The 23650-nt window shown below is 40.6% G+C and overlaps 1 protein-coding gene and 1 long non-coding RNA gene across 17 annotated transcripts in view; one reads left to right on the top strand and one right to left on the bottom strand.

The window, feature by feature from the left end:
* Window positions 1-278: 278 nt before the first annotated feature.
* The window catches only part of TCF4 (transcription factor 4), a 351863-nt gene continuing 328491 nt past the window's right edge, over window positions 279-23650 (top strand). For 2 of the 16 annotated variants that reach the window (XM_019495913.2, XM_019495919.2), the window contains exons 1-3: window positions 2007-2158; window positions 2887-2978; window positions 4752-4824. In XM_019495913.2, coding sequence (XP_019351458.1) covers window positions 2053-2158; window positions 2887-2978; window positions 4752-4824 — 271 coding nt within the window. In that variant the 5' untranslated portion in view covers window positions 2007-2052. The other 14 variants (XM_059725270.1, XM_019495915.2, XM_014593969.3 and 11 more) reach the window with 11 other exon arrangements.
* LOC132249650 (uncharacterized) lies at window positions 3142-4012 on the bottom strand. The gene is made up of 2 exons (XR_009461169.1): window positions 3927-4012; window positions 3142-3666 (listed from the first exon to the last, which is right to left on the bottom strand). It is a non-coding gene; the product is annotated as an uncharacterized LOC132249650 (long non-coding RNA).

Raw genomic sequence — 23650 nt, forward strand, 5'->3', positions numbered from 1 at the left:
CCATCCCTTTGCAAACCAGCAGGCTTCTTCAGCTCCACTTGGCCTGTCACTTTCCCAGACACAAGCAGTCAGTGGCTTGATGCTGTCAGTGCACTGGGGGGATTTCAACTCTCCTGGCCAGCTTAAAGCCCCCTTCACCTCCCTTTCCTCTTCCTCCTCCCATCTGGATTGAGCAGCCTCCATCTTGGCCGACTCTCTAGCCCGGCTGTTTACCTCTCTATGCTCCCCCTCTCCCTCCTCCCCCCTCGTCATTGTCTGTAATAGACGACGCAGTAGCGAGCAGCAACGTGCAGCAGCAGCGGCGGCGGCGGCAGCAGCTCTTTCTCTTTATAAGCCCCGCTGTATTGCCCGGATGTGAATGGATTACAATGTATCTTTCAGGGAAACATATTATTATCAATGTCTCCATGGGGGAGTCGATGAGGAGGAGGAGAGATCTATAAACTTGGAGCAAGTTTAAGACTTTTTTTTTTAAAGAAGGACAGAGGGGGGGAAAAAAAATCCCACCACCACCACCACGGTTTTTCAGTAGTTTATTAACAGAAGCATGTGTTTATAAAAAACAATAGAGGGAAAAGTTGTTGGATCTTTTAAAACAATTTTTTTCCCTTTTTTTTGTTTTTGTTTTGTTTTTTACTTCCCCTGCCGGCTTTTATTTTTGTTCTGTTTGGGTGGGGGATTTTATGGCAGTTATTTTACGGTGGATCATCCAAAAAAGCCAAACAAAGCCAGGTGTAGAGTTGTGTGGAATAACCCTGGAACAGGACTGAGATCCAGTTCAAAGTACTTTTTTTTTTCCTTTTTTTTCCCTTTTTTTTTTTTTGGTGTGTGTTTTTGGGGGTCAAACACATGTGAAACAATAAAGCACTTTTGAAGAAGATTTCTCTCTCTCTTCTTAAAAAAAAAAGTCTCTTTTTCCTTGGAATATTGTGAACATATTTGTGGCCATTTAAGGTAAAGTTACAATTTGCTGTTAGAGTAACTTGTGTGCTTTTCTTTTATGATGATTGTTGTTGATGCTGATCCCAGTGTGTTATTTTTTTTTGAAAGAGCTACAACTTACTGGCTGTGGCAATGCAAAGTGGAGTTGCACTGTGTGTGTCTGGAGATGCACACACCTCTGGAGGGTGCATCTCTGCATACAGACACAGTGCAACTACCTGGATGGGCTAGACTAACATCTTGTGCAAACCAGAAGTGGAAGGGGGTTATAATAAGAGCTTGTGCAAGCGAGAAGTGGAATGAACTTGCTGCTTGATTTCCTGCTAGAAATGAAGTCAACCCGTAGGCATCTTTTTCATTTTTTTCATTTTTATTTTTTGTGAATAGCTGGGGCCTGCAGTCGCAAAATTGGAAATAAAAGTCTGACCTGCTTCAGGGGCTGAGTGGGGGCGGGTGTGTGCGTGTGGGAGGGGGGACCTGGCATCGTCCCCAGCAACTTCAGTGCAAAGCCAGGGACAAGGTGGCTAGTGCAAAGTTTGCAGCAATGCTCTCTGGCCGGGGGAAGCCTGGGCTCTGAAATGTAGCGCTAGAGCAAGGGGGGGAAATCACAAACAAACCAAAACAGAAAACGAAAAAAGAAGCAGCAAAGGTGGGGGGGAGAAGCCCCCACCCGTGAACTGGATAATACGAGGGGGGGAAATATTGTTCCTCTTGGCAAAGTCTTTGCATCACGTGCATTTGCAGCCTCGTATAAACTTGCCTTGCCGTGTGTGTGTGTGCGTGTGCGTGTGTGCGTGTGCGAGCGGACGAAATGTAAAGTATAATCCATCCCCAAAGTGCTCCGAAGTGGGAGGCAGGCGGCAGCCCCGGCCCCGGCTCCCGAGCCGCCCGTGCTGCAGGAAAATGAGGCGCCGGGCGGCGGGGTGCTGCGGGGAGCGAGCCGCCGCCGGGTCCCCCGTGCTTTGCTGAACTTGCAGCCCGGCTCGTTTTGGTTTGTTTGTGGCTTTTTCTTCCTGCCTCCTTCCCTCCCTCCCTCCCTCCGGCCGGCCGGCTCCGCGGGCAGGGCAGCGCCGTGCGGTCGTGGTGCGCGGTGGAGGCAGGAGCGGAGCCATGCAGCCGCGGGCGCGGGGCTGGGCGCGGAGGGGGAGCCCGCGCTCGCCTCTCCCGGGCGCTGGGTACCGGAGCGCTAGGCTAGAGCTCGGTGGGCATGGTGGAGGTAAGCTCGGCTCGGCTCGGCTCGGCTCGGACAGGACTTGCCTGGCTCCACACGCACCCCCCCCCCCCAAATGGGGGGCTGCCAGCTCGAGAGATCCCCCCCTTCCCTCCCTCCTCCCCCACTTTAAAGGAACTGATGACTTAGCCGAGGCCTGGGCTTGCTTTTTAATTTTTTTTTATTATTATTATTTTGAATTCATTTTTGCAACCCGCCCGTCTTGCAGGGATCGGGGCTTTGGGCGAATTGGCAAAGCCTGATTTGTCTCCCCCTTCCCCCCCAGCTCCGACGTCCCCTTGCACCGGACTCTGCAGCCTCGGGGTGTCTTCGCCCGCTCCCGTGCATGGCAGGAGGGGAAGGAGAAGGGGGGAGGAAAAAAAGTTGGTAGTTTCTTCTCTGGGCTTCTCATTCATTCTTTGCTGAACCTCCTGTTGCATAAATGATGCGCTGAGAGCGTGGCTCTCTCTCTCTCTCTCTCTCTCTCTCTCTTTCCCCCCCACCCCCCTTCTCTCCTTCGGATTTGGGTTGAGAGTGGATGTGACCGGGTTTCCATCGTCTCTTTGGAAATACAATATCGCTTTTTTTTGTTGTTGTTTTTGCTGCCCCTCCACCCCCCCCTTCTTCTGAACTCCCCCCTCCCCGATCCCCTCCCCCCCGAAAAACAAATCCGATTGTGTTTCCTCTAAGGCTCGGGACTGGGTTTCTGATTGCGGTTATTTCCATGTTTCTAGGTTTGTGTGATTTTGCTAAAATGCATCACCAACAGCGAATGGCTGCCTTAGGGACGGACAAAGAACTGAGTGATTTACTGGATTTCAGTGCGGTAAGAAACAACGGTGGAAATTAACAACAGCTGTAAAAAAATAAAATACAAAAAATAAAATATCTTCTAGCTGATCTGTTAAACTACAACTGAAAAAAAACCAAACCCAACCCCCAAACCCAACAACAACAACAACAACAACAACAAAAAAGCAAAACCAAACTGTGATCCAAGTACAGTGGGTGATTTATTTATTTTTAATATATATATATTTTTTAACCAGCAGCTAGACCCATGGTAAATATGGTCGCTAAAAGAAAAAAATAAACTGAACCAAAGCACGAATCCTTTTATGATGATGATTTTATTATTACTGTGTGTGCTGGGCGCTGCGATCTTGTTCAGAGCTCACTTTTTAATGTCTTGGATGCCTCCCATTGTTTTGACTTGCAAACCCAGCCATGCCCTGAAAAAATGATCGCTTCTCATCACTGGGGATTGCTGCTCCTCTCACTCCGACTGGTCAGCACTTACACTGGGCTCCAGTGTTGATGGCCTAGGAGCTAAGGAGTGACTTTTATCCTACTTTTCCTTCTCCCCTTGTTTAATTGTTTTTTGGGGGTGGGTGGGGGGTGCATATGGGAAGTGTGCAGAGATCCACAGCTGTCTCAGTTGAAAGTTTTCACTGAAATCTCAAATGGCTTCTGCAGTCAGGAAATCTTTGCTGAGGACCCCCAGATCCATGGTGCTTTAAAAAAAAAAAGTACTTTTTTGTCTCTTTGGGTTGTAGGCCAGTTTGGAGGCCAAACGTTAATCCGGACGTGTGCACTTGTCTGGTGTGATACCGCCCCCCCCAACCCTTTCCTTCCTCTCCCTTCATTCCCCTCCCTCCCCCCCAATATGTCAGGAGTGCTCATTTCTTTCTTTATTTAAGCCCCAAATCAGTTCGGTGCAAGATGCATGCCTGTTTTTAAAGCCTAGCCCCCCCCAGCCCACAATCCAAATAACCTTGTCAATGAGGCGATTTCAGTCTTTTGCTGCTGCTGCTGCTCAAGACTTTCCTGTGGAGAAATGGCTTTGGGAAGTTTGGCCAGGAAACCTCGCCTGAGGCAGCTTTGCAGCCCCCTCTTTGCTTGTTGCACTTTTTCCATTTGTTCCTTCGCTTTTTGCAGGCTCTGACTCAGGGAAGGTGCGTATTATCCACTAGACACGTCGAAGAAGAGGGAAACCAATTAGGGTCGAAATAAATGCTGGAGAGAGAGAGAGAAAGAGTGAGTGAGTGAGAGAGAGAGAGAGAGAGAGGGGGAGTGAGAGAGAGAGAGAGAGTCTTGCTTCAAATTGCTCTCATGTTAGAGACGAAATGAGAATTTAGGGCAGGTGGCACTTTGCATTATTATTATTTGGGTTCACATATGACGGGCAAATCCTAAAACGGGATGGAAATGGACATTGCTACATTTATGGCCAAGGTTTCAACAACAAAACTTTTTTCCTCGCCTTTGTCAAACAGGAGAGTTCGAAAGGGGGGACTGGATCCTCACTCCTAAGTTTTGCTAACCTTGCTGGGGACTGTGATTTTTTTTTTTTTCTCCCAAAATATTTGGGAAGCTAATATTGTTTGGGAAGCTAATGAGCCTCAGAAAAACACTGGTGATGAGGGGTGAGAGTTGGGGGGTGCAAGAAACGCTGTACCATTTTCAGGTCTGAGATGGATGATGTTTCATATTAAACAAACTGTTAATGTAGTTGGTAGCGAATGTGGAAGGAACTTGTGACTAAGTGAGCACACAAATCTCCTATTTTCCAGCAGTAATGTCTTTTTGTTTCTTTTAGATGTTTTCACCTCCTGTGAGCAGTGGGAAAAATGGACCAACTTCTTTGGCAAGTGGACATTTTACTGGCTCAAGTATGTAATTTTTTTGCTCATCATGCAGTTTAAATGTTCTTAGTTATTTATCAGCAGGCATTACGTTTGTTTTAGTTGTGCTAATCTATTTTTAGGGAGCAGATTCATTGAGATTTGCGCAGAATTATTTCTAAGCGCTGGGTATTATTATTGTCATTATTTCCACAAATCTGGAACATTTTCAAAATATAGTCACATATTTATTATTGTAAATCATTTTAAAATTCTCCCAATGTACTAATTGCTCAGAGGTAGTTAGTTTAAATCACATTCTGAAAAATCAAACATGAGAGGTTTTGAATTCAAAATTCAAGTCTTTGTCTATGAGGATCGAAAGACCAAGCAGCTAATGTAAGAACTAGTTTGTGTAGAGGAATTAAGGCTCTTTTATTTCTTTTTCCTTCATTAAATTTAAATAGGCAACCCCTCTTATTTTAGAGAATAGCGTCCGATATTTTTGATTAACTCGAAAAATTAAAGCTTTGCATTTTATTTTAAAACAATAATACTTTGTTCTCTCCTCAAAATGTTAGTGGTTTTGAAGAGTTCTCTAACATTAACATAGTGGGGTTTTTTGTTGTTTGTTCCTTTTAAAAATATAGCTCCAGTTGTAGTGTATGGGTAACTTCTGCTTTTCATAAAAATAGGATCCTTGTTTGGTGACAAAAGAAATATCATTTTTTTTGCAATATAGCATATGTGTACAATCATTGTCTGGCAACTGGAGAAGAGTTTTATATAGGAAATTTTTATATGCCTCAGAAATTACAAGTAAAACTAGCGAGACTTACGCATTTGACACATCTTTATTAACTTCAGTTAAGAGGATTCCCTACATTGCTGGATGTAGTGTTTTGGACATGTCACAGATAGATCTACAGTTAAAGAGTTACATTGTTTTTAAAGTACTGGCAATTGCACATAAAAACACACTGTACATAGCACTGTTAGATACAGAGTACTCTAAATTGGATGGCAAATTTGGACAAGTCTTTATTGCAAACTGCTAGTGGATATCTAGATATAAACACACCATTACATATGGTTTCATGTTTGGTGTTTTCAGTTTGTATTCAATTAAAGGAAACTTTTTATGCATTCCGTATAATCACAATTTATTAAATACACTGATATGTTAATTAATTTCATTTCTAAAGAAAGACTTACTTATTATTAATTTGAAGGTAATCTATTATACACTATCTACATGCCACATTAGGTGCTACCTATAGTTATTTAACTTAAATTTTACACTTTTTCTGATTTATATTTAGATTTTTAAAATGATAGAGATGTTTGCTTTATCATAAATAAGCTTGTATTTTGAATGTAGTGATGGGGGGAAATTTACTGAATTATTTGAATACTTTCAATCCTAGCTTGCCTCATTTTTTATAATTTTTTTTTATAATTATGTTGTAAAAATGTAATAGCTGGTATTACTGAATATGTAATATTCAATATATTTGTTTTCATTGGGAAGAAATGTAAAGTATTTGTGCCAGAGAAATCAATTTGTCATGCTTATATACAATCAATGCAGCAACTAATTGTTGATCTAGCAGCATTTAACTAGATGGTTTTATTTAAGAAATTTATCTTAAGCTTAAGCTTTGAAAGCAGTTTGATCAGAAATGACAAACATTAACAAGTGTATAAATTTAGTGAAATTAAGTGTATTATATTGTTTATGTTATTTCTAAAATGGAAACTATAGAAATAACTTGGGTGCCTCATTTTTGACATGCAAATGAGGTCATGAATTGAAGGAAGTTAGTAATAATAAGATGAATTGAAATTTAGGCAGAATTTCACAATCTCTGGTGAAATGCGTATGCTTAAATATACCACTATGTGCTTTTGGAATATAGAACTACCCTGCTTGATGCATAGAGATCCATACTGACCGTGATGTGCAGAATAATATATACTATTTTTGAAGTAAATAGCTTGCAGTTTTCAAAATCAATATCTGCTCTTTGGTTATTAGATACTGGGTTTCAAAATGAACATTCAGTAGTTGCAAAAAAGTTGTCAAAAATCCACACGCGAAACTGGAACTAAATTATGAATGTAGATATGTGGCCTCAAGATATAGCTGTATGAAGAAAAAAGTATAGCTATTGTGTTCCTGTTAGTTATTTAGCTCAATATAGCATCCTTATGTTTGGGTCGCATTGCTGGAGTCAGCCTGGTTTTCAGAATTTCAGATTTTGCATGATATTCTTTGGGAAACTGCTGCAAGGTATGTTTTAGATCAAATGAATATGCAGCAGCATTAAAATAGTGTTCTTAGTAATTCAAGAATACAGTTTATTGTCCCAGTTATATATTGATAAAGCACTTGTTTAGCTATCCAAATTTTAGTTAGATGAACTGACACCGATATGTAGCCTGCTTTTCTACTGGGCAGATGCACTTTAAAAAGTTTGACTATACAAATGTGTCATTCCTCTTTCAAAATTGATATTTATTGTGCTGAAGGGGCACGCGTGCCATTCCCCTATATTGCCTTGAAACTTCTGGTTTAAAATAGACCCCACAGTAGATTAATCCCCATGCAGTGAGATGAAGTCAGCTATATTTTGCAAGGTGTGGTAGTTTTTTATGCTTAAAGTCCTCTAATAATGCTTTACTCATTTAATAAATGATGCTAAGTTGTGATTTGTAATGTGTGAATGGAGATAAAGTGCAGCCATATTTCCTTTAATCTTTAATTTCACAAAGATGGCCTCTTACCACCTTAAGAAATAGTGAGGCTGCAAGGGAGAAAGGAATGTAACCTGAGCCACAGCCCTGACATTCCCATGGAGCATTTTTCACATGAAAGGCTTTTGTCAACCCAGTAAAGGACCAGCAGTTTTTGTTTGATGTTTGCAGGTGTTCAGCAGAGAGCACTAAAACAATTCAGCCATGCTGGTTTAGAGGCTCTGTGACCTTAACAGAGGGAATTGGTGAGGACTGGAATTATTTTTGAGAAAACTTCCTTAGAGTTATTTCAATACACATATTGATTTTGTAAAGTGATTTAGTACCTGCTAGCCAGGCTAAGAAATATGTGTCCATTTGAATCAAGCTTTGTTAGTTTTTAGGAAAAGTTGCCAAAATAACAAATCCTATTTTCCCAGACGTTATAATATTTTCTGAATATTGGACATGCCTTGCATTTACCTTAGCTTTCCACAATATAAATTTGTAGTCTGTAGTACATACAGACCATAATACAATAAGGGAAAGATAATAAGAGATTGGACTAGATTTTAAGAATAGATTTTCAAGCAGATGTATGATACTACTGGTAGTTAAAGAACTTGCTAGGTCTATTATGTTGGTCACATCTGGTACACTTTAGATTTCCAGCTATTATATAGTGTTTTTGAAATTCCTCCTCTCCCCAGTTGCATTGAATTTTGGCTGCTTCTTCTGCAAGTATTTAATTTTACCTAAGTTTTCAAGCATCTGTTAAAGATTGCCCACAGTATGAGTGTTCAAATATTGTGTGGGTGAGTGCAGCAGAGAAACAAGTGAATCCTCATCACTGGCCATTCCTATTGAGTAAAAAATGTTTTTTAGCATAGACACCACTGAATATAAGTCTGTCAGTTAAGGATTTAAAAGTTTGCTTATAATTGTGCCATTTGGTTTGATTAAGGCTTGTCCTGCATTAGAAAAAATGGTGATAATATATCTTCGAACTAGAAAGCCACGTATACACTTTGAATTTGAAGGCCTTTTTGACTTTGACTTGTAGGTAAACTGTAGCAAAATGCGAAGGGATTTAAGGTCATCCTTTCAGCCTGGGCTACTGGGAAAAACAAAACATATTTTTCCATCACTAGTCGATCACCAGGAAAAAAAATTATGCAAAATACAATATTTATCATGAAAATGTTTTTTGTAGCCTCTGAATGTGGTGCCATCTCACTAGACATGCACCGCTTCCCTGAGTGTCAACAGGAGTATAAATGTATGTGTGCGTGCGTGTGTGGGGGGTGAGAATAAACCCTTAGGCAGAAGGGATTTTTTTGAGGGATATATTTTTTCTTTCTGGTTTTTAAATTAAAATTGCTGTTCAGAAGAAAAAAGTAAAATATGATACAGAGGATTAACATAGTTTTATTGGCGTAAAAGTGGCATTGATACATGATTATCCATTGCGGTTACATACATGCCCTGAAATACTTGCTAGTGTCATTCAAATTCTTCATGGTTAAAGGGTCATGTCTTGTAAGAAACCCCACACCCCAAAAGCTGATCTAATGTAGGTGTTGGCTATATGTTGTGCCATGTTTATTATCTTGACACGTGATATTCTGCCATTTCAATGAACGGGTGCACAAAAAGGCATAGCAGCTATACAAATTGCACCTTACCCTCAAATTGATTAGCCTGCCAGTCTTTACCACTGCCAACCTGTACTTTGTAAGGTTTTCCTCTTGTCTTGCCATTTGTGAATCCTGGTGGATTTAGCTTCACAAATATACAAGAGTAACTCATTTCATATTTTTATCCCTAATGTTATGTCATTATGATTTAAGAGAAAAAGAATGGTAGTTACCTCTCAACCTTCCAGCTATGTTTAGTTATAGAGAGCTCGAGCCTCCTCCTAATAGCGTCCATGGCAATTCTCCTGTTGACAACAGTGGAGGCAGAATGAGGCCCATACTGTGGAATTTGAATTGGCCCCGAGATACCATACCGCATGCTTAGAAAAGCTAAATATTTTGATTAAAACAAGATAGATTAGTACTGAGAATGTAGCTTATTCAAAAGGACAATGTGAATTTTATTGTATAAAGGACCTTCCGAAGAAACTGCCATCTACAGGTAGTTCACTGTATCTTAGAATTATAGATTAGGATCTTAGTCATTTTAAGAGAGGAAATGCAAACCCCTCTTAATTTCTGATTTCAATAGATGTTAGTGATAAACTGTAGTTTTGTAAGATGATAGATAGTTTAGGTAATAGTTTACACAAACTTTTGGTAGAACACAGCAAACAATTTTTGTATTTGGAGTTGGAAAAATACACGCATGCCTTGTTTGCTACTACAGAGTGTTTGTATTGGTATAAATGTGTTGCTTTATCATAATCATTGCTAAGACTCGTGGATATGCTTTATAGTTCTAAGACATACATTTTTACTACATGAGGGACTGAAAATGTGTCTGGGGCTCAATTTAGCCAAATGTAACTTTGAAAGAGGCCTTTACAATTGACCTAGGAGTCTCTGAGTCAAATTTAGCTATGGGTGTGAGTTACCTATAAAATAGTGGTATTTGTCAAATTGGTAGAGTCAGCCTTGATTTGGAAGTGTGTCTGTGTTCCACATCCACATCACTTGCATACCAAAGGGTACAATAAGAAAGGTGTAATAGGACTGTAAGGGATTCAATAAATTTCACCTAATTTGATCCATGTCCGTATCACCCCTCGGGTTCTGGGAACCAAATTCATATTCGATCTTGTCAGAGGTGACTGCAGCTCCCAGCGACTGCATTCTCAGAGAGTACTAAATGGGCATAAACGATCATTGCATTGTACACCTACTGAACACCAAATCATGAAGGTTTCACTGTTCGTAATGCCCATTTTTTCTGGTTGTCTTGCATCTACTGAGTAATTTGCTTCATCATTTATGCAGTGATTAAATCTGGAGCCCCATTTTTTATATTGACTCTAGCAGGTAAAATATTTTAAACAAATACACTTTGGGATCTAAAGACTGTTGTGAATGCAATGTTTAACATTTTTTGACAACATCAGCAAATTATCTTTACCATCCTCTTGTAATGAGGAAATCACTTAAATAACAGATGAACAACTAAGTCACATAAACATATATAATAGAACTATGTAATGAAAGTTTGTGCTGTTAATTGCTTGAATCTCTCTTAAATGCACAGAATCATAGAGCACTAAAAGCTGTCATATAAACAGTTTTGTTTTGAGCTTAAAATTATTCCTTTTTTCTTTCATCTGCTATGATAAACAAAGCCATTTTGTAAGCTTTACAGATCAAACATTTACTTCTAATGGTAAACTACATTTTCTATCTGGAAATTTGTGACTTAGAAAGGCCTCAAAAAGAGTAGAGTCCTGGTGGCCCCAGGCCTGTGGTTTTCAATGTTTGATATTATGATGCTATTGAGATCATTTTCCATAAGGCAAGATAACAGATCTGCAATTGCTTAATGAGGAACAGTGTGCGTGTTTGCAATGGTCTGCATTTTAAAGATCGTTTACCAAAATGGTTTCAGATAAACATTATCAGGGTGGTGGACAGAGCTGTATCAGAGGGATAGAAATGAAATCTGTCAAAAAGTGCAAATTCTTTTTATGTTAGAGGAAGTATCTCAAGTGACCTACTAACTTGTTTAGATCCCTGAGGAACTAGTGGAGCCAAAACCCATAGTTCTCACTCAGACAGCCCTCTTAATTGAAATTAGTTGGGTAGTATAGGTTTTATGTTTGGTCCTTAGAGGGAAGAACCAGGTTAATTTGGGAATAGTTTGCAGGCCCTATTTTAAATATATAGCAGCAAATTATATTTTACTGCATATGCTATGAGCAGATATAGATGATTACCCTTGTTAGTCTGAAGTCAGGCCAAAGGCAGGGTGGAGATGCACCTTATAGACTAACTAAATCAGTTTGTCTATAAGGTGCATCTCTACCCTGCCTTCTACATATACTGTGTTTCTTCTCCCTAACCTCTGTCTGTACCTCTATTAATCTTCAATCTATAACATGGTCAGGACAGGAATGCTCCGATTTTTCTGCCATGGAAGACGCCAAGTGCACTGTGGGAAATAAATAACTATAACAATAACTGAAAGAGATCACTTAGATCATTCAGTCAGGCCCTGTCTATTCCGGACTCTGTATCCCCACAGGAAACCAAATTTAGGAGTCTGATTTTAAACATGGAATCAGAATTTTAAAAGTAACTACCAGAATTGTGTATCTGTGTTTGTGCAGCTTAATTCTGCTTAAAAGCCAAACGACATGATGAAATGATATTTTGAAGGGTCCTTAATGCATGGTATAGTTGAGAAGCACGATTCACCTCCCAGGATCTGATCTGCATGCCCAAGACTGATTGTCATACAAAAAACTAGAACTCTTGGTTCCAAAATGATGCCATTTTCCAGTTGGTCTAACAAAAGGTAAGAAAACTGACAATTTTTCTTGCCATTTTCCAGTTGGCCTAATACAAGGTATCATTTTGGAACCAAGAGTTCTAGTTTTTTGTATGTCTTTTTTGTCTCAGACCAACACGGCTACCAAGTACACCCCTGAAGACTGATTGTAACATTTAAACATGCCATTTTGGGATTTGTGCCTGTATTTTATCAGTCGTCCTTTGAATACTGGGTCTCCATATGTCTTATTTGTTCTCAGTGAGAGCTTTCACCTACCAAGTCAGTGGTGCAGTGGCAGGAGTGGCTGAATTTTTGAGATTTTTCTTAACATTGTGTAAGACTATTATGTATTTCTTTTTTCTTAACGAACTTGCAAAAATAGAAAGAAGTGGTGGGAAAGGACAGCATGTTTACTTTCTTAACAAAAGTAAATAAAAGCACAGTTAATCAGCATATCAAACAACCAGGTGTGTTGAAAAATCCTGTTATCTTGGAGGATTTCAGAGCTGTGAAAAGGTATTTTATTTAAAGGTGCAGTAACACTATTGTTCCTATGAATGCTTTTGTGTTTCTTCCTGACAGTTACCATTTAATGAATGACTTTCAAGACTACCATTGGTGGTAATGACAATATGTAGTTTATTAACTGCAGTCTATTGTTGGCTGTGCCCTGTATTGATCTATTTTGGAAACAGCACTTCACACACGCTGCTGTATTTGTAGAGTACTTTTGTGGAATTTGTCTTATCCTCTAGAGTTGCGCTCTTTTGCTTTTTTCAGGGTTTTTTTTTTAATAGTGATTTGCCTTTGACTTGGTGGAAAGGCTTCGAGGTTAAAATAATGTGTGAGACACTTCTGTGGTGCCTTCCACATAGATACTTTGATGTGTTTGAAAAATGAAAGAGGACTTATTAGTCACAGAATTTAAATATTCAATAAAAGCCTCAGCCTTCTGTCATTGTAGCCAACTTCACATCTCTGACTGCAATGGGAGTTGGTTTTGGCTTTAATTTCCTTTTTTTTCAGATTCATTTTTAAGACAGAAGTGTCTTGCAGATCTTAGTCAAGTAACCACTGTCATTGCCATCATTGGGAGCAGTTATGTCAGTGAGACTTTATTAGAGTAACAGCCCAATGTCAAGCCCTGCATGCTTTTACTAATACATGCATATAAATACATATTGTTATTTATTAGACTGATAGAGTGAGAGTGCCATACTACAGAGGAATTTGTAGTCCAGGGGGAGGTGGTGCTGAGGGTGGCTCTAGGCTACTTTTGAACGCTTATTTTTGGAATTGCTGATGTGGCCGAATCACTTCTAGCATGGGCTTTCAAAATTGTGGCCAACTGCCATGGGCTGTCTGCAGGCAGCCACACGTGGAGTTTCTGTAGCACTATGTGCTACGATTCCACCAGTTCCTGCCCTTGACACAACCCTTCCGTCCTCTTCTGCTTCCTTACTTTACCACAGTGCTTCCCAAAATTTTTCCTCGGCATGACCCCATGTCCTCAGCATGGCTCCTCACTCCCGACCCACAGCCCCGCCACCCCGTCCACTGATATTGCGACCCCATTTGGGGTTGCGACCCACAATTTGAGAACTGCTGCTTTACTAGTTACGCTGCTTTTTGTAAAATGATCCTCTAAACGAGTGATTGTCCACCTTGTTAGGCTCAATTCATCCCTTGTTAGGCTCAAGGCACCCTTCACTCGACCGCAGGCACCCCTTGGAAAATATTAGCTCTTAGTTTTCATTCATTTTTTGACTGCAGAAAAAGAAATAGAGCAATTTTTCGGTTGCAAAGAACTCAGACCTCAACAGATCAGAATGTTTTTAATGCCAAGGATACCTGTTTGAAATCTCTGGTTTATCTTGGGCATCATGTTGCATGCCTAACACTGCTAACATTGCATGGCACCCCATGGCATCCTTGAAAGGATCTCAAGGCACCCCGGGGTGCCACAGGATGCTGGTTGAGAGTCACTGGTCTAAACACTGCATACATTTCTTCTTGGTTCCTGTGCTTGAGACTCCTTCTGGCTGAATGCTGGGCTTTACGAATCCCTTCATACTGTTCCAACTCCCATGTAGGAAGAACTTATCGGGGATAAGAATCTTACCCACATATTTTAAGGCCATAAGGAACATTTGATTATTGCCTGGGTTGTCCTCTTGCACAAAAGAAGCCATAGTTTTTCTTCCAGTAATGCAGGAGCACTGAAACCAAAAACTCATGATTGAACTAGAAAAGAGGAGGCATGCCACAAATAAGCCCCATAGCCTCCCCGAGGGCTACTTCTAATCCCTTTTCCTTACCTGAAATGCTGCTCAGCATTCTGGTTCTTACCCCGTGCTCCCTGCCTGATCTGATCCTCTGCTTTCTGTTCCCTGCCCTGTCTCTCTGTTGTTTCTCCCCTCCCCAGTCTGCCATATACCACATATACAGGTTGCCTGTGACGCTTGTGGTAACTATGCTGCAGATTAGCTTCCCCTGAACTAGAACATATTTAATCAGATACACCTCCTTTTAATATATAAAGGGCTAGGGATTCATGTCATTCTATTTTGTGAATACATAAAGCATAAGATCTAAGCTGGGCATTTTTCTGTCCGAGTGCTGTTGCTTTTTTGCCCCGAGCGTAGGATTCCTGAAATACCTTGTTCCTGAATTCTTTATATAAAATTGAAGGTTATCAGATTAATGCAGCACAATTCCATTTCTCCTCTGATCAGACAGTTTAAATATGGTCCACCTAGCTGATAAATAACCGTTATAATGGTTTTGTTTTATTAAAAATAACAAAGAACAATTCCTGATAGAATATCAAGACAGTAATTGAATCTCAGGGGTTCTGGTACTGTTCATAAAGCGTTTCAGTTGTTTTGTACTTTGTGACGTCAGCCAAAAGCTTGATTGAATTATATCCTTGTATTGTGGGAGCACCTGCCACTAGACTCAAGGTTCGGTCAGCATTTCCATTACAAACCTTCTTTTTGAGAAGTCTGTAACTTGGCTCTGAGAATCTGAACTGGGCTCGGCATTGGCATATAAACTTTCAGCCCAAGAGTAAATTGTTCTGAAAATTAAAAAAAACCAAAACCCAAATGTTCATATAACATGGTTAGGGATGTACCAAAATTGTGATTTATTTATTTTTTATTTTTTTTTTGTGGAACATGCAAAATCATACATTTTCCATGAAAAAATAGCCCTACAAAAAACTGCGGAAAAGTGGTGCTCTGTGTTAAAATAAAAGGCTTTTTCTTTTTCATTTTTTTTTTTTTTTTTTAAATCCTAGGCCCTCTGTCTAGCTGCTGATTGGGTAAGACCTGCCCTTATACAGGCTTTCATCCCTGCAGCCCGGACAGACCAGGACAGGCCCAGCCCTGCTTTTTTTTTCCGCAGCCACAGCCGCCTGCTTGGCTGGGCTTATCCCACAGTGGGTGGGGGAGATGGAACTGGGGGCAGCAGAACTGGGGTGGGACGGGAGCATGGCTAGGCTGTGGTGGAGGAGTGGGGCTGGGCTGGGGGGAGCAGAGCCAGGGCAGGGTGGTGGGGAGAGTGGGACCCAGCTGGGATAAGGGGGGTCAGCGAGGTGGCAGTGGCCTGTCCTTGTGCTCATGCAGGGCTGGGGAGGGCCAGGCGGGCAGCGTGGCCTGGCTGGGGGGCAGCAGGGCAGTGGCAGCCTGCACCCATGCAGGGCCAGAGGGGGTTTATTTTCCATCCCCCGTGCAGGCCAGGACTGGGTGGAGAGTGAGTCAGGCCAGGGGATAGTGAGGCGGTGGCAGCCCATGTGTCGTCTGAGCGCCCCAGCCAGTCAGAGGCATGGGGGGTGCCCGCAGTCTTCCCATGAAATTGGAGGCCGTGGTGAGCCTGTGAAATTTGGCCCCGGGCGCCACGATTTTAGTACATCCCTCAACATAGTGTTTCAATGCCATGACTTTCCGTCTTGCAAAGAGCTGATCCTGTATTTCTTACTTAGTCAAGGCTCCTGTTTGAAGCCAATGTGTGTTTTGATGGAGAAAGACCTCTAGGTGCTAGCTCTTATTGGAATGGAGCTTCAAAAAACGAAGCTATCTTAACATGCTGAAAATAAAGACATTCAGAGATAAGGCTGAGAAATACCAAATCTCTGTAAGTGCCTCCAAGCTGTTTGTCTTAACTTATATAATACTGAATATAGTTTGGGAGTAACTGTGTATGTTGGATGCTTTCTAGGAACTCTGTCTGCCATATCATGGGTCTTCACCTGTGAAGTGATTCGCTCTATGGCAGCTTTCAGGCTGTCCTGTTTTCTCTCTAAACCCCCACCATGCAATGTTCATTTCTTGCCCCATCTGAATACAGGGGTCTCATTTCTTTTCAGGAATCTCAAAAGATTAAACAGAGTGTTCAGTATTTCCTACCTGGAGTATGTGAAGCCTGGAGAGTGGATCTAGACTACATGGGAGGGAACACAGCAAGCTGGTAGCATCTGCAGTGATGCTGCTTTGAATGGGGGTCTATGTTAGCATCCGACAGAGGTGGTTACATTTATAGAGAAATTGTGTTTGTTACTTTTGCAAAATGGGGTTCAGAAAAAAAGGAGGTTCTGTTCTCAGGTGCACATTTGTGAATTCAGTGGCCCTGAATTTCTTCACTTTTAGAGTTTAAGTTAGAACCTTAATAATCCATAAATATAATTGTTGTGATTTAATTGTGCTCTGTGGATTAATTCTGTATGTTTGTTTTCTTCTCTGGCCATTTCTAATGGCTTTTTAATCATGTAAAGTATTATATGATGTATGAACTGTATAGTTTAGTCAACTCTGTGATTCAGAGACATCAGCCTATCCAAACCCCCAGTAATCTCCCAACTCTTTGAAAATTAAATATTTTAGAAATCTAAGATTAACATTTAAAGACTGACACGTCTGTTAATTTGAGGGTTTCTTCTTTTGGGATAAGACTAGCCTGAAATTTTAAGTAAACACAGCTAGAAAATGGCAAGCATCTGCTTTTGTGTAAGTTCAGTGGGAGGTTTGCATTTGAAAAAAGGGGTAATGATACTGACTTTCTCCTGTTTATTATTACAGAAGTGCTTTAGAGCCCGAGTCATAGAGCAGGACCCTACTGTGCTAGAGTGTAAGCTCGCCAGGCCAGAGACTGTCACCCTACTTTTATATAGTGCCTAATACCACGTGGCCTCTGAACGCGGGTGCCCCATGATCCTGGTGGTCTGAGACTTGGTGAATAACAGTTCCCTTTTCACTTTATCCACACTCTCATGTCTTTAAAGACCTCTCTCATATCTCCCCAGCCTTTTTCACACTAGAGTCCTAGCTTTATTAATCTCTCCTGGTATGGCAGCTGCTCCATACCCTGGATTGGTTTCCCTTCTCTGTACCTTTTCTAACTCTACTGCATCTCTTTTGAGATGTGGAAAGCAGAACTGCACACTGTATTTAAGTTTTTGGTACACCATGGATTTGTATAGTGGAATGATGGTGTTTTCTATTTTGTTTTCAGTTCCTTTCTTAATGATCCCCAACATTTTATTGGCATTTTTGGGCAATGCTGCATCAGCTGATGTTTTTAGAGAACTATCTACATTGACCCCCAGGCTTCTTTCCTGAGTCGTAGCAGCTATTTCAGAACCCAGAATTACGTACCTATAAATGGGGTGATTTTTCCTTATGTGCATTACCTTGCACTCATCAACCTTGACATTTACTTGCAGTTTTTTTTGTTCACTCACTTAGCCTGTTGAGATCTCTCTGCAGCTCCTTTCCATCAGTTTGGCATTTTGCTACCCAGAATAATTTCTCTTAGAAGGAAACCCTTCTTTACTTATCCTCCAGTTGGGTGAGTACCTTTCAGTAGGCATCAGAACTGATGACATTTTGCTGTATATTCTGTTTGAGGCAGAAAAGAGATTTTGACAGAAGCTTTAGGATGAGGGTGGAGCCTCTAAATCCATGATTATACCCAGATAGATCCAACCTCCAAAACATCTTGAAAGGAAACAGCACAAAGAGAGTCTCATTAGCTTCTGCAGCTTTGAGACGGCTGTAGCTAGCAGATGTGGTTCTGCCCTGCTGCTACACCACACCCTGAAGAGGAATGTTGCATCTCCCTTGACCTTCCTGGATCCTTCCAACCCTCCTTGCTTGAAGTTTATGCTAGAGAGAAGATGTGGAGAGAATTTTAATTATCTGGATATCATATAATAATCTGGAAACAGGTTAACTGATATGCTTTTATTGAAAGCCTAAGGGCCATATCCAGATTGGTCCCATAGGCACCTAAACTGGATTTAGGCAGAATTAATGAGTTAAAATTCCACAGTGCTGTTGAGATTGGCCCTGCTTGAGCTGCCACAACACTTGTTCAGTACCTACATTATCTGGTGTTTTCATTTTGGCCTGCAAAGTTCTTTTGGTACAGCACTAGGTGCTCTGAATTGCCCATCTATCCCTATTCTCTGCATCAATCATACATTGACTTAACCCTTAGAAGTGCCTGAGACTATATATGGATCCTGGTTGCCTAACCATGTTTATTTGGGCCCGGGGATGTAATTTTTAGGCATTGCAGTGTTTAAGTTCATAGGTTACATAGATAACCATTCTACCAACTACAAACTGGTCTTACAAACTTTTCACTTCACTTAACAGAGACCTTATATACCTTATGTAGTCCACAAGCTGCCAGTTGGACAGCCCTGATTTTGTCCTTCTGACATTATTCTTTTATGGTGCTGCATAGGTCAATGCAATGTGGGTAATAACTACTCTACAAGATCTGGTTCTGAATTGTGTTGCATAATTTTATCTGAGTTTAGTTTTAATATAATTTTATATGTTGTTCTGAGAGTCTTTTTTATCAGTATTTCAATGTTTCTGATGAAGGTTTGGGGCAGAAATGAAAATAACGACTTTTCTTTTCTTGTTGTCTGTGTAAATAGACTAGGTTATTACATGTTTTTAATGGACTTCTGCAGTCATTCACTGCCTAGTATTTTTTCATATTGCTTAGTCCAACCTTGTAACACTGAACTCATTCTCCTTTGACTAGCCAGGTATCTGATAGCACTTGTACTATGTTGCCTTGGTTTGTTGTTGATTGGTCTTAATGCAGCTCTGTCCCTTTTGATATCTTAACCTGTACTAAACCAATTTTATTTGACTGTATTTTGTCCATAATAGTCTTTGTGTAAACTATTTGTTAAGTCCTAAGTAGAGACTAGATAATGCTTCTTCATTCTGTGTGATCATAGATGTTAGCTAATGTATTGTTTTACTTTGTTCTTTTTGTCTAATCACGTTGTTGATTTTGTATTCTTTGAAAAGATATACCTACTTAGGAAATATGTGCCTCGTTTTATAAATAGAAGAACAGTCAGGTTCCTAAAATTAGATATTTTATAAGTATTACAAATGAGAGCATTTAATTTATGAACCATCTTATTAACTAATGGACATTGTCTTTTTACTCTCCTAATTTTCTCATTTATATTCCATTTTATTTCTTTTATCTCTGTCTTTCAAAATGGGAGCAGCTAATTGGCACTAGTGGCAGTGTAGTGGTGAGAGTGCTTCAGGTTCATGCTCATGTCAAGATTTGATTAAGCAGTTTGGTCAGTGTGAAATAGCAATGCTTCTTCTCATATCCCCCATCTGTGATTGAAATACAAGATTCTGAAAATGTGCTGATATCTAATTAAGAAGTTAACATAGAAAAATTACCAATTACCAGAAGGTAAACATGCAGTTCAGGACAGTTTTAGGTCATCGTGCTAGCTTTTAACCTAAACTCTTCTCTAGATAATCTAGAAATACCTTTTTTGGTTTCCAGCTAATTGGATGAATCCTAATGGTGAAAACTATTGACATTACATTTTAGTCTAATAAAAAAGTTAGTTTAGCTAAAATATACGAGCATTGCTACCTTTTATAAAAAGGTGGTGTCATGGGCCAGATATAGAAGTTACACTTAACATGCATTAACCACACAGAAAGCGCTTTAAAGCTTTAACAGAACAGATGTTCACAGGACTTAGAGCTCTTTAAAAACGTCAGATCCTGCTGTAAGTTAACCCTCTATGAATGTGGTATTAGACTAAAGTACTTTAGATGAGAGTGCTTTTTTGAATGTCTTTACCACTTCCATTGCACTTCAGTGTAGGTTGCATTCTGCTGTCATCCCAGGGGCCCCTTGCTAGCCTTGCTAGTCTGCTCCAGGTGAGCACCGGCCCGGCCTGGCCCAGCCCCTCACCCCTGCTGTGTCGGAGACAAGGCAGGGAGGAGACAGAAACTTTTCTGTGCAGCCGGGCAGAGGGGTGGGAAAATGGAGCCTCTTTGCTATGTGGATCCCCTCCCAAGCTTGCAGGCTCAAGTCTTGGTGGGGGCCAGGTCTGCATAGCAGAGAGGCTCTGTTATCCATCCCACCACTCCCCAGCCCCAGTTTTGCAGCGAAAAGCTGGGCTGGGCAGCCCTGTGCTGCAGCTTTTGGTTGCTGTTGTCAGGTAGGGGAAAGGAGCCCGCCTTGCTACGAGGGCTCGCCCCACAGCTTACTGTGTCTCTCCCCTCCGCTCCCTGTCCCTGCCTCTTGATAGCTGAAGTCAGGAGCTGCAGCATGAGGCTGCCCAACCCTGCTTTTTGCTTCTTGGGAACTGGGGCTGGATGGGAACTGGGGCTGGAGAGGGGGGCGGGGAGGAGGAGGAAGCCCCCTTGCTGTGCAGACCTGGTCTTCTCTCTCCCCGCAGCAAGACCCCAGCCAGCAAAGTTGTGGGTGCGGGGGCAGGCAGGGCTTAGTCATTACCCGCTTAGTCTAAGCTCTTCAAGATCCAAAATATTTAAACATTTTATCATGTCATTTGGATTACCACTTCTCTTTACTGACTTGTTTTGTGTTTCTCCTACATGTGGGAATCCAGGCTATGTAGGGCAGGGTAGGCATTGCAGTTCATTAACCCTCACAATCCAAGAACTAGGGGGGCAGGATTTCCAGTCTTGTTTTGCAAGGAGAAGCAATTTTAGGAAATTCTGTCATTTCATTTGGAATATGCGGTGGGGCAGAAGTGAAACACTTTCCTTTGAACTCCTTTTCATCAATGAGAAATCTCTAAGACAAAATCACCAGGCTTCTTAGCCAATTGTCAGGCCTTATTGATTTGGCTGTGGTTCCATGATCTTCAGTTCCAATTTTCTCCTTTTTGATACTCTTTTTTTTGTTCAGGAGGAAGACGGAGAGAAAAAATTTAGCTACCAAGCGATCAGAACAGAGGAAGGCACTAAAAATATTGTAAATCCAAACATAATCAGACAATCAAATAAAGCTGATTTTCTGTTTGCATTGCCACAGTGCCTAGGAGCCCCATTCATGTAACTGTAGGTTTTATACTGTCCATCAACATTGTATCGGAACATAAGAAGATAAGAAGACTTATCATACAGGGCCTGTCAGGTATCTGACTATAATTCTGTTTTTTGTACACTGTACCTTTCTAAGAAGGCTACCACTTGTTTGTCATGGGGGAAGGCTATGATGGATTTGAAAAATGGGTGATTACATAGAGGAAGAGAGATGCTTTGTTTTCATTGTGAAGGTTTTATATTTGTTCTTTCTTTGTTTTCTTCTCCTTTAATCTAAAATAAAAATCATTTAGATTGAAAGTGAAAGACTGCAAGAGAAGCAGACAGCCCTATTCTGTATTTTCATTCTTTCTGGAAAACAAGATTTGTTCCTCTTGCTGAGCCAGTTCTACTCCCTTTGATAAACTACCCATTAGCTTACATCAGGAGTGTCGAACTCACCCGGTCTCTGCTGGGTTGGATCTGCACTGCTCTCAGGCTGGGTCCAGAGATGGCAGCGGTAGGGGGAGTGGCAGCGACAGGACAGGAGGTGGTGGGGCAAGTGGAGCTGTGTTGGCCAAAATCCATCCCTAACGGGGTCCCATATCCTGAATTCAGTGGCTGGCCCTGCCCTCGATTCACCCTTTCCTTGAATTCTGGGGCACAGCAGGAGCCCCAAAGAACAGAGGAAACAGCTCCACAGGCCAGATCTGGCTTGTGGGATATATGTTTGATCCCTGGCTGACATGGAAACAGGATGAGACCCATTTCCTTTGAGGAATGCAAACTTGAAATCTATATCAGTTAAAATAAAAAGCAGTTGCAGGTACTACACTTACTTCGGAGTTCCCCTGCCAATTTTAATGATACTACAGTAATATTTCTTTTTTTTTGAAGATTTGTTTTCCTCCATCTGTTACTGTCTAAGAGGCCTAGACAAACAAAAACTTATGCAGAAAACAGTGAAAATGGCTAATGTACAAACTAATTTTGAGGGAGCTAGTAAACAAACTGAAAACGGTGGTGAAAAATAACTTATTCTCTGTAGTTCCTTTCATTTATGCTAATTTTAGGTGTTTTTTAAACATTGCTAGGCTAAATATTATGAGGCAAAAGGATAACTTTTTAAGTCAATGGGGTCTCTAGTGTTCTCTGGTTCTGTACGCTCTCCTTTCCTTTTTCTCAGATCACAAAAGAATTTTCTCTGGTCTTAAGGGCTTTAGGATTAGTCCTCTGCTTTAGATGAATTGGAAACCCATGTTCTTATTATAAGGGTTTTTTTTTTCTCTCTCATTATTACTTGTTTTTTATATTCATTGGGGAATGCCACTGTGTTTGAGGTTGTACAAAATGTAGAAGGTGAATTGATTCCATCTCATAAAGAATTTAATAGTTTATTTCATTCCCCATCTGTCAATAATATACACAATGTTTGAGTAAACCCACCTTTACCAAAAATGCATACTCTGATATCAAGGACAGATTTATCTGAAATTTCCAACAGTGGTAGAAGTAGTAATTTTGTCTGTAGATTTCTTAAGTAGATGCTAAAACGTATGCTACCTCACTGCTTCCTAGAATGTCTTTTGATTTTAAAATATCAACTCATTACATCCCACAGCAAATACATATATGTATTATAAAGAGATGAAGCATTTCTCCAAGTGCATGAATACATCAAAAGAAATAGCTGAAGGTGAATGGGAGATACTGAGTCTCTACTGTATCTACATAAATTGTACCCAAAAGGTGTTTTTTAAATGTCAACCCTTCACCAAGGGACTGTCACGGAGGGATATTTACAAGTCCTTTGATGCCACCCACTAAAAACTTCGCAAATGTCTCAAAATATTTTGAAGCAGTTACAATGGACCATATGTTTCCTTTGTAGTGAAAATGTGCACAAAGAATAAAGATTGGTAGAAGTCTACTGCAAAAATGGGTTGTGCTATTTATTCAAAGCATGCTCTTCAATTGTGGCTTGATGTTCATCACTGCCAAAAATGTGGTTATCATAGTGGAAAATTTATGTAGCACTGCTGCCCCCCATATGTCAATAGCTAAAGTAAAAGTGAGCTATTCCAAGTTTCCTTTAGTCTGAGATCATGCCCACTTCCTACCATTATCCGATTTCCGCCTATGTTTAGTATTCCATTAGAAGATCATTATTATGTCAACCCAAAGTTCAGATGCCTGTGTTTAGCATGGTATTATTACTACCAAGGGATCCTAAATTTCCCCAATTATTTATGGCCATGTGTGTGACCAGTATCTGTTCTTTATGGAGAAAGAAGAGAGTGTCTTTTTCAAATGTTTCCACATTTCTAACAAATGGGAATGCT

This window comes from Alligator mississippiensis, chromosome 3 (assembly GCF_030867095.1).
Source record: "Alligator mississippiensis isolate rAllMis1 chromosome 3, rAllMis1, whole genome shotgun sequence".
NCBI classification, from domain to species: domain Eukaryota; kingdom Metazoa; phylum Chordata; order Crocodylia; family Alligatoridae; genus Alligator; species Alligator mississippiensis.